This window comes from Apium graveolens, chromosome 2, assembly GCF_009905375.1.
Source record: "Apium graveolens cultivar Ventura chromosome 2, ASM990537v1, whole genome shotgun sequence".
NCBI classification, from domain to species: domain Eukaryota; kingdom Viridiplantae; phylum Streptophyta; class Magnoliopsida; order Apiales; family Apiaceae; genus Apium; species Apium graveolens.
The window spans coordinates 318,508,414-318,520,711 of NC_133648.1; the positions used below are offsets into that span (position 1 = coordinate 318,508,414).

At 36.9% G+C, this 12,298-nt stretch overlaps 2 protein-coding genes across 2 annotated transcripts; both read right to left on the minus strand.

The window, feature by feature from the left end:
* Positions 1–6,096: 6,096 nt before the first annotated feature.
* LOC141704732 (secreted RxLR effector protein 161-like) lies at positions 6,097–6,956 on the minus strand. The gene is made up of 2 exons (XM_074507921.1): positions 6,953–6,956; positions 6,097–6,854 (listed from the first exon to the last, which is right to left on the minus strand). The coding sequence occupies exons 1-2, from the start codon at positions 6,954–6,956 to the stop codon at positions 6,097–6,099; spliced, it is 762 nt and encodes a 253-aa protein (XP_074364022.1).
* Positions 6,957–9,737: 2,781 nt separating this feature from the next.
* LOC141704740 (uncharacterized) lies at positions 9,738–10,196 on the minus strand. Its single transcript, XM_074507926.1, has one exon. The coding sequence runs from the start codon at positions 10,194–10,196 to the stop codon at positions 9,738–9,740; it is 459 nt and encodes a 152-aa protein (XP_074364027.1).
* Positions 10,197–12,298: the final 2,102 nt, after the last annotated feature.

Consider the following 12,298-nt stretch of genomic DNA (forward strand, 5'->3'; position numbering starts at 1 on the left):
CTGGTGGGTTATCCTCATTCGGGGGACAGTGACGCGTCTGGTATTTGGGGTGAACCGTGGCTATACATGCGTTCATAGATCAAGGAAGATAGTTGTAGCGGAGTGTTATCCTTGTGCAGAGAGATGCACTATCCGTGAAGTCCTACAATTACGAATGAGCCTTGAGCCTTCGCGGTTGAGCCTCATAGTTGGACATTCCTAAAGCTACCGGAAGATGGATTCTGGAAGGACTTCTACCGGGCCTTGGAACAAGAAGTCTAAGCCCATTAAATTTCTTGTTTCCCAAAAACTACGCCAGGCTTGATCCCTGTATAAAGGGTACGTAGACACATTGAAAGGGGTTAGAAGTTGAGAGATGATAATGAGCCACCACTACCCTAATCAATCTCAGCCATCAATTAACATATAAACACCACACACCGCTTGATTTTATGGTAAAGAACCATTGTCACAGATCTTGATTCCGACGAGAAACCTCAAACTTTGTTGTTACCGGATTCCTCCGTCAACAAATTGATGCTTGAAGGAGGGGTGTTGATCAAGATCATAATCTTAGGAGAAAAATATGTCTTACAATCGTGATGAAAGTTCTTGTGATGGGAGCGATAGAAGATCTGAAGGAGATGTTGTGGGCGGCTACACTCAGCATGAAACCCACGTGCCCAGAAACGTGGCAGATCCTCCACGGGTTCCGGATGTTGGAGGGACACCACCTGTACTCATCAAAAACGCTGATATCTTGGAGTAGCCGTATCACATTGGGGATATCTTGAATAGGTTTAATTCAAGGTTAAACACGGTGGAACGTCGCAACACAAGAAGAGGCCGTCGTTATCCCCGTCATGGCCATGCTGTGGGGAACGCCCCTATGGTTGAAGGGAACACTCAGGATGTTTGTGGTTAAGCTAACGAAGAAAACCCTCAAATCACCCTGCATCGCTTGGAGTATTCTGATGATGTCGAGCCTATTGTGGAGCTTGTTGATGAAGATACTAATGGGAGAGAAAAGCCTCGTAATGATAAACAGTTAACCCCACATCCTCATAGATCTGAAAGTACGATGGACGAACGTCATCGTGCGAAAGACATTCAGAATCAAGGTGAAGAACAGAGAGATTTCTCAACCCTGAAATGAAGGTTGGCATAAAGTTGAGAAATGATGACTTGAGGATGTTGCTATTAGAATGACAAAAATAAGGTAACGATGGAGAAACGAGACCCCGTGATACAACGCGTGTGCCCCTAACATCCCAAACGGGTGATAGAGCGCGGTACCGCGAATACGAGCGTGCCCCTCCATATGGTTGGATTGGAGGTTATGGATGAGGTTATCAAAGGAATGGTCGAGGAAGATTAGGATATCATCAAGGGAGAACGACCCCTCATGAAAGGCGGGAGAGCGCGCCCTCAAAGGATAGAAGGGGCCTTGTCATTGTTCCTATTGCTTCTCATAGTACTACCTGCAATGGAGCTAGGAAGTGTCCTCCTGGTGAGGATGGCGCTCAAACTCAAGAGCAACCAAAAAATAATGGAGAAGCCCGAGGACGCGACCAAGGAGGACCTCATGTTCAAGGGAAAACTCAAAATCAAAATGGTGATATCCCACAACCACGACCTCATGACGAGGGGCGATACACCTAGAGGGCAATCATGCAGGACATCAACAACAACAACCGCCCCCACAACCTAATATGCAGACTATACTGGGATTTGGTACATTCAATGTAAATGATTTAAAGGAGTTTCTTAATTACTTGAAAGGATGAAGGGTTACAACAACTTCGCAAGCCCCGTCTCCCTTCTCTGCTGTTGTGAGAGAAGCACAGTTACCCACTGGTTGCATTTCCATGGGAATTCTGACCCCGTGGAGTTTATGGGGCGTTTCAACATTGAGATGGATGTATATCAAGTACCTGACTTAGCACGATGCCATCTTTTGGCGGCCACTTTTAGAGAAGGTGCTCAACAGTGGTTTCAGAAACTTGGTCCAGGAGTTATCACGTCATGGAAATAAATGAAAACTTTGTTTCTAACTCAGTTCCAAGCTGCTGTGAAATATACTCCACCCGTTACCATATTGGCAAATGTAAAACAAAAGGAAGGTGAAATCTTGACGTCATATTTCAAAAAGTTCAATGTGGGGTCTACCTTGGTGAGAGGTGCAACAGATGAGACGTTGAAGAGCTTTCTTATTGCTGGGTTGCGTGTGGGAACAGATTTCTGGAAATACTTACAAAGGAAGGATCCGGCGACATTCACTAATGTGCTTGCTCAAGTTGAGTCCTTCAAGGAAATTGAATAATCGCTTGCTGAGACTAAAAAGAATGATAGTGCAAGCAATCCAGTAGGGTGAGCTAAGGAAAGGGATAGGTCTACAAGTTCGGAATATCGACGAAACGCTCGAAGTTCCAATCGAGTGAATGCTACAAGTATGAGGAGAGAATGGAGCCCGCCGTCGAACTATGAAAAAAGGGTAAGCAACTATATCCCTTTGGCCGCGTCTATTGTTCGCCTCTTTGCAGTTAACAAAGACAGGGGACTCTTCAAGAAGCCGGAGCGTTTGACTTCATGGAAAAATAGTTACAAGAAGAAATATTGTGAATACCATGAGTCTACCAGACATGATACCCATGAGTGTCGTCACCTGAAGGATGAAGTTGAAAAATTGATCAAGGCTGGCTATATGAGAAAATGGATAGATAGGGTTAAATGATGCAGGGGAAATGATGAAAAAGGGAAAGATGAAGAGCATCATCCACGAGTAGACCCTGATGAGAAACCAGCGGATGTCAAGTTCCAGAGAGATGGAAGCATTAGGGAATTTTTTGGAGGATATCCAATTATTGATGATAGTAATCGGGCATTGGAGAGACATGCTAGGGAAGCAAAATACCAACCTCCGACTAACATTCATAGCTTGGAAGATAGACCACCAAAGGTATTTAAGGTAGAATCCGATGATATTACTTTCCGGGAAATGGAATCAAGATGGGTGCACTATCCTCATAATGATGCGCTATGATAACCATGTTCATCGGGTCAATGAACGGCCATCGAGTTTTCCTTGACAACGGAATTTTTGCAAATATCTTTTACTATAGCACTTACAAGAAGTTGGGATTTCCAGACAGTGATATGAATTATGAAGATGCACATGTCTATAGCTTATCGGGGAAGCAGTAAAAGTCATGGGTTCGATTAGACTCCCCGTCACACTTGGAGAATGAGCTCTTTCCGTTACACAGATATTATAGTTCAAGGTGTTGGACCAGTAATCTGTACATAATGTGTCGGTGCGCAGACCTTGGTTGCAAGCTTTCAGGGTGATAACATTAATACATCTTTTGATGATAAAGTTTCCTATACCTAATGGAGTGGGTAGTTTAAGAGGGTCGTAGTATGAAACACACGATTGCTATCGCAAGGATGTTAAAGAATTTCGCAGAAGAAGGTATGAAGGAAGGGGTCTCCCTGAGGAGGATGTAGAAGGAATGCAAGTTAGGCCAAGTGGGGAAATTCACACCAATTATTTTATGGAAGACCCAGAGGAGAAAAGCACTAATAAATTAAAAAAAAATATATAGGCAATAATTTTAATGGGGTGTGTTGTACTCTTTAACATCCTCCCTCAATCGTACGATACTTTTCGCTACAACACCAACAAACTCTGATATTATATTAAGTAACCAGTTCGTCTAAAATCTTAAGGTGGTCGAGAAAGGTCTAAACATGATCTTATACTCTTTAACATGATGAATCTGTACAACATATGTATGATCGACTTGAATCATGTCATATTAAATGAATCTAAAACGAATATAAGGGATGTTGGAAATGTGACAGGTAATTTGAGCTTTGAATTAGTTGCTCAACAGCGGGTAAATGATCATCTGTCGTGGTACAGATTGCGATCGGCTGCAATGCTAAAGAACTTGCTTAAGGGAGTGAGTTTCAGGTTTCCCGGTACAGGTAGCCAGGCAGGGCTGAATCCTATGGGGACGAAACGTAGTACATTGGGCTTCCATGTTTGATACTCCATCTTTGATTCCTGTCATAAACAAGTTTTCTGCATATTTCATGTTGTGAGAACCTGTTCTTCATTGTCAACAATAGCCTAACTAAAGCAAGGTCTTTCCATAACAACTAGCATCACTTATTAACCAAATATATTTTGCGGAGGCTGTTGGATCACGAGAGTTGACCCCGGTTAATGGGAAAGGGAATGACGAGGTTCTGATACATTTTTGTATTAAAATCTCAATCCTGGTAACCGTCTAAAATCTCCTAAACGACTACTAATATCCCGTTTGGAGGTCAATTAAAATACCAAATAATATGTTTGGATAAGTAAAAGAATTTGTATATGTTTTGTTTCCTTTTAATCAAATAATATATCACAACATTAAGGTAATACAGTTTCACTTCTGTTACATTTATGCCCTTTGGTATAAATCTAAATTGTTAGACGTCAAATTATACTTCTTCCGTTTCAAAATAAATATTCGAAAGTCTTTTTCCTCTTCATCTTATTTCATAATCTCCCAAATCTTCTGAGAAACTTCTTCTGTTTCAAAATAAATAAAGTTTGAATTGTGAGATCTCAAATCTGTTAACGAGAACGTGAATCAAATTTTTATACACCTTTGAACAATTCAGAACAATGGATACCGATGATTGATAAAGACTAGCATCTTAACACGTAAGCGGGGAAGTTCACATCCACAAAAATTAACAAATGAAATTTGTAAGCGTGTTCCTTAAATTTACTAGGTCAATTAATTATTGAGATGAAAAATAATAGTTAAATGAATTACATGTCATCATTCTTCATAGAGCCTTTCTTAAGAGTGAAAAAACCATTAATTCTATTTTGAAATCACATAAATAATTTAAAATTACGTCTCATAAAACATAAAATTTAATTCTACTAAATATATAGATTTTTTCTGAAAAATTAACACCTAAAACTTAAACAAAAAATTAACGCTTTTCAATGATTTTTTTAAGAAAAAACATTATTTTATTTTAATTTTACTAATTTAGTTTTATATATTTATACTTGATAAATAATATATATATATATAATCTTACTTTATTACAAACTAAACTAAAATACAAATGATAAAACTCTGTAAATCACTAATTCACATACTGAAAATCACTAAATATAAATATAAATTATATATTAATAATTTAATGATTATCACTAAACTATATAAATAATTACTAAATTATCGAAAATAACTAAATTACCGATCAATAAATAAATATACCAATGAATTTTTTTATAATCAATAATTATAACTTGAGTTATAATTTGTATATGTTGTAAATAACGTGTTGTAAATCTTGAATTACTAGATAATGTATGACTTAATAAATGCACATATAGAGAGGGTAGAAATTGAAGAGATAATTGTATTTCAATATATTTTTCAGTGTGTATGATTTCGATAATTGAAGTTCCTATTTATACTTACAGAAAGATATGATAGGATTGCACGTACTACGAAAAGATAAAATAGGATTACACGTACTACGGAAAAATAAGATAGGATTGCACGTACTACGAAAAGATAAGATAGGATTGCACGTGCTACGAAAAGATAAGATAGGATTTTAATCAAAATTCTTCCTTACTAAGTTTCTTCTCAGAGAAGCTGTGCAAGTCTTCCTCGATAAGTTTTGAGTCTACTTGAGTAAGTTTTGACAATTATTATTATATTATAACACTCCCCCTTGATTGTCAAATGTTAGTTTACTACAGAGATTAACTGCCTCGTTAAAACCTTGCAAGGAAAAACCCAGTGGGATAAAAACCTTGACGAAGGAAAAAGAGTACAGTCTCCCCCTAAATTTAACATCTCACACTTTGATATCTTATTATAGTAAGTTTCTCAATCTCCACATGCCAATATTATTCCGTAGCTTTTCAAATGTTGATGTGGGTAGTGACTTTGTAAGAAAATCAGCAAGATTATCACATGAGCGCACTTGTTGTACATCAATATCACCATTTTTCTACAGTTCATGCGTATAGAAGAATTTTGGTAAGATATGTTTGGTTCGATACCCTATGATATATCCTTCCTTTAACTATCTGATACAAGTTGTATTATCTTCGAACAAAATTGTGTCTGAAATACTTGATAATCCACACGATTCTCGAATATGTTGAATTACAGACCTTAGCCAAATGCATTCCCTACTTGCTTCATGAATTGCAAGTAACTCTGCGTGATTTGATGAAGTTGTTGCCATAGTCTGTTTTGTAGACTTCCAAGAGATTGCAGTGCCGTAATATGTGAATAGATAACATGTTTGTGATCGTCTAAGATGAGGATCTGACATGTACCCATCATCTGCATATCCAGTCAGTTGTGACCTTGAACTATGTGGAAAGAATAACCCGAGATCAATTGTCCCACGAAGATATCTGAATATGTGTTTGATCACATCCCAATGCCTTTTAGTTGGATTAGAACTGAATCTTGCCAACAGGTTCACAGAAAAAGCAATATCGAGTCTTGTGTTATTTGTAAGATACATAAGAGCTCCAATAGCACTAAGATATGGAACTTCAGGCCCAAGTGCATCTTCATCTTCTTTTCTGGGTCGGAATGGATCATTTTCAACTTCGAGTGATCGAACAACCATTGGTGTCGTTAATGGATAAGCTTTGTCCATGTAGAACCGATCAAGAAACTTTTCTATATAAGTGGACTGATGAACAAGTATACCCGAAGATAAGTGTTTCACTTGTATGCCTGAACAAAATCTTGTCTTTCCAAGATCTTTCATTTCAAACTCAGTTTTCAAATAAGCAGCGACGTTAGTAATATCTTCGGAAGTACCTACAATATTCAAATCATCCACATACACAACAATAATAATACAACCAATTGATGACCTTTTGATAAACACACATGGACACACTTGATTATTGACATACCCATCATTTAATAAATATTAACTAAGCCTGTTGTACCACATACGATCAGACTGTTTTAAGCCTTATAATGATCGTTGTAATTTAACTGAGTATAAATGTCGAGGCTTAATTTCATCTATCTTTAATCCTTCAGGTATTTTCATATAAATATCACTATCAAGTGATCCATAAAGGTAGGTTGTTACAACGTCCATGAGACGTCTTTCCAATCTTTCCATAAAATCTATACCTATCAGAAAATGAAAAGTGACTCCATCCATCATAGGAGAGTAAGTTTCCTTGTAATCAAATCCAGGCCTTTGAGAGAATCCCTGGGCTACCAGTCGGGCCTTATATCTCACAATTTTATTTCTCTCATTTCATTTTCATACAAACATCCATCTATTCCCGATGGGGATCACACCAGCTGAGGTTTAGACTGCAGGTCCAAATACATTTCTCTTGCGCAAGGATTGCAATTCTTCCTGTATTGCGATTTTCCATTTTGGCCAATCATCTCTTTGCCGACATTCTTCCACACTTTGTGGTTCGGGATCGGAGTTCATAATAATATCACATGTCACGGAAAAAGTATATACATCATCAACCTCAATACTCCCACGATCCAATAATTTCCCGTTATGTACATAACTCACTGAGATCTCATAATTTTCAGGTACCTTTGCTTCTATTGAAGCATGTGCCACTTCCGAGGCAATATCCTCTTCTGGAGGCAATACCACTTTTGATGGTTTTTTCACAGCCACTTCAGGGGTTTTAACCTCTTCAGGAGGTGATACCGCTTCTGGGGTATTTGATATAGCCATTTCTGGGGCTCGAGCCTTTTCAGGAGGTAATACCGCTTCTGGGGTATTTTCTGGAACACTTGCCACTTCAGGGGCATGTCCAATCAATTTCCGTTTTCGTGGTATAACATCTTTTGCACCAATAGGTCTACCACGTTTCTGGCGTGGTTTTAAATTGCCAATCAATTTTTCATGAATTGCTTTATGAATAGGGATTTCAACCCTTTCCGGTGCATTAACAGCAGGTATATGTGATTTTATGACATGTCTAGAATCATTAAAAGCATCTGGCATTTGATTAGCAATATTTTGCATATGAATGATTCTTATAACCTCGGATTCACATTGTTTAGTACATAGATTCATATCACTTAAACCTGATGCATTCCATGATAATTCAGAATTTAACTTATGCAAAACATTATCTCCCCCTAATTGAGGGAATACAGACTCATCAAAATGACAATCAACATATCGAGCAGTAAAGATATCACCAGTTAATGGTTCAAGATATCTTATAATAGATGGTGAATTAAAACCAACATATACACCTACTCTTCTTTGCGGTCCCATTTTAGATCTTTGTGGAGGGAGAATTGGAACATATACGACACTACCAAAGATCTTAAAATGTGAAATATAAGGGGTTTGACCAAAAACTAATTCATGAAGAGATTGTTTGTGGTAAGCAGATGATCTTATCTTAATTATATTTGCGACATGAAGTACTGCGTGACCCCAAATAAAAGTGGGTAATTTAGATCTTAGAAGTAAGGGTCGTGCAACTGAAGTATTTTAATTAACGATTTTGCTAAACCATTTTGTGTATGCACGTGAGTTATGCGGTGTTCGAGAGAGATTCCTACTAATATACAATAATCATTGAAAGTAGCAGATGTAAATTCAGTGGCATTATTAAGTCGAATTGATTTGATAGGATTATCAGGAAATTGGGCTCGTAATTTGATTATTTGAGCAAGAAGTTTGGCAAATGATGTATTTAGACAAACATGAGACCATCTAGTTGAAGCATCGATTAGGACCATGAAATATCTAAATGAACCAGATGATGGGTGAATAGTATCACATATATCACCTTGAATTCTTTCTAAGAAATCTGGAGACTCATTTTGAAGTTTAACTGGAGATGATCGAACAATTAGTTTTCCCAAAGAACATGTTGAACAAGGAAGTTCATCACGTGGCATGACCTTTTGATTCTTAAGGGGATGTCCCGTAGAATTTTCTATAATTCGACGCATCATTGATACTCCTGGATGACCAAGTCTTTCATGCCAAAGAGTGAGTGAATTCAGATCTATATTTTTGGGAGTAGTGATACCGTGAGACTCGATTACTCCAATTTCGGTATCATATAATCCAGATGAGGTTGATTGTAATTTTTCTAAGATCTTCTTATGTTCTGAGGTGATTGAGGTGATAAGGATATATTCTTTTTCATTTTCTCTAGTAGTTTCTATATGTAAACCATTAAGACAAATATCTTTAAAACTCAGAAGATTCCCAGTGGATTTGCTAGAATATAGAGTATCATGTATGTGAATTTGTGTCTCATTTGATAGTATAAAACTGGATTTCCCAAAAACCTCTATGATATTTGATGTTCCTGAAATCATCCAAACGTGTGAGTTGGTTTTAGTCAACTTTGAGAAATTTCTGATTTTGTAAAATTGTGTGAGTGGTCGCGCAGTCAGCAATACATATATCTCCTATATTTATACTGTGTATATAAAAGTGAACAACAATTTTATTATGCAAATAACGTACATAATACAAGAACATAAAACAAGTACATGAAAGCAGAATATTAAAACAAGCACGTTGAAAACATCACATCAAAGAAATACAAATAAAATCTACTTATCTAAATCATAATAAAGGTTAACACCAATGTCTGGTTCATTTGAGATCTTGTTGTTTTGTTCTTCACTTAGATTATGACTAGCAAAATTTATTTTCACCCTTTTTCCGTTATTCTTTTAATTTGCCTCGTAGAGGTCAACTAGATGTTTCGGTATGCGACAAGTACGTCGCCAGTGCCCATGTGCCCCACATCTGAGACAGATATCCCTATAATCTTCTTCTTGTGGTGCCTTCCTTTTATTTGGCACTCCATGTTGCCACTTCTGGTGGTCATAGTTGTTGTAACCATCACGCTGCCACTTCATGTGGCTAGAGTTATAATAATTTTGAAACCGACCTCGAAAGTTTCTATGCCCACGCTTTCGTCCGTAACCTCGTCCTCCTCTATGCCCTTTCCCACGCCCATTCTTCTGGAATGACGTGTTATGTACTTCAGGTAACTGGGCAGAGCCTGTGGGACGTATCTGATGATTTTTCAGTAACAACTCATTATTCTTTTTAGCGATAAGAAGAAGAGATATTAGCATGCTATACTTCCGAAAATTGCGCTCCCTATATAGTTGCGCCAGAATCATAGTGTTGGGGTGAAAGGTTGAAAAGGTCTTTTCTATCATGTCAGCATCAGTAATATTTTCACCACACAAAATTAGTTTTGAGCTTATTTTGAACAAGGTAGAATTATATTCAGCGACGGATTTAAAATCTTACAAACTTATATTTATCCAGTCATAACAGGCATGTGGCAAATGGGCTAGTTTTTGGTGATCAAACCTATACTTGAGATTGATCCAAAGGGTGAGTGGATTTTTCACAGTTAGATATTCGGATTTCAAATTTGCATGAATGTGGTGTCGATGAAAAATGATAGTTTTGGCATTTTGTTCAACAGTTGAGGTCTTTCCTGGTTCTATGGTGTCTTTTAGCCTGTTAGCACTAAGATGTAATTTTGCATCTAGCACCCAAGATAAATAATTATCCCTTGACACATCCAACGCAACAAACTCTAATTTTGCAAGGTTTGTCATTCTGAGTTTAAGACAAATATTTAAAATATGGTATAATATGTCACATAATTGAGGAAGTAAGTTTAAACAATATACATAATAATTTAGTACAAAAGTTACGACGACATAGCCAACCAGGAAACTTTTGATTACTACTTGACGAGAGAGCCATCTTTATAATATTTAAGCAATAATATAAATGAATCTGTAAAGACGATAAAATTAATATCTTAGCACAAAGATGAGCAAAATTAAGTCATACCTCTTTTGTGGAACAAGTTTGAGTTGACACGATTTCGCGAGTAAAATTAAGTTGTACCTCTTTCGTTAAATGAAACTTATTTGGGTAATACCTCCTTCGTGAATAGAGCTTACTTGGACAATACCTCCTTCGTAAATAAAACTTGCTCGGGCAGAGACTCGTGCTGATAACGTGTTGTAAACCTTGAATTACTAGATAATGTATGACTTAATAAATGCACATATAGAGAGAGTAGAATTTGAATAGATAATTGTATTTCAATATGATTTTCAGTGTGTATGATTTCAATAACTGAAGTTCCTATTTATACTTACAGAAAAATAGGATAGGATTGTACATATTACGAAAAGATAAGATAGGATTTTAATCAAAATTCTTCCTTAGTAAGTTTTTTATCTGAGAAGTTGTGCAAGTCTTGCTCGATAAGTTTTGAGTTTTCTTGATTAATTTTTGACAATCATTATTATATTATAACAGTATCATGTTTATATATAAGACAAATTATTCCCAACCAACTTGGTTGGGATACACCATCCACGATGTTTCATTGCAGGTTTTCGCAAAGTTTTATTGCGACAAAGTTTTATTGCGGCATGTGAGTACTACCGCAATGAAGCATTGCAGCAGCTGTATTCCATCCAACGATGGTCGGGGAACAACTTCCTATAAGGCAAATTATCCCCGAACAACTTAACATATGTATATAAATTAATTGTAGCTCTCGTTTAGACTTTAGACCCGGTCCTCAGTGCTAGCTAAGGTAAAAGATAGTAGATGTCATCCAAAAATAAATTAGTAACATTTGTTAAAGATTATTGCATTTAGTCCTAGTTGGCTATTTCCCTACGTGACGACGCAGTTGACGTAACATTTTATTCTGTTTATGTTATTTATATTTTTTTCAACTTATATGATTTGTACACTTCACATATTAAACAATTATCTTACATTCATAAACAAGTGAAAAATTACAATTGGGTAACTATTTTAGCTCAGAAACAGTGAGACTTGCATATTAGAAGTACTGCACTTGCATCATCCGTACTGTCATCGTCAACGATTTGCCTGAGGCAAAACAACTTATTAATATAAGATACCGGAAATGACTATTCTCTAACATCTCGAAATTTTAGAGTAATTGGTTTCTTGACATGGTATCAGAGTTCCCCTCACAGAGAACTCAGGTTCCCTAACACCTTGAGGTTTTAGAGTAACTGGTTCTTTAACACGTATCAGCCGCCAACAAAGGGTTGGTGTACTGGTAGAGCTCTTGCACGAGCCGTCAACGGCTCGAGTGCGTGAGGTTTACTTTGGAAAAAATAATTTCTTCATACATAAAATGAACTACTGAAACACATAGTAAAAAGATGAGATTGTTATTAGATGAGATTGTATTTCTTCATACTGGTAT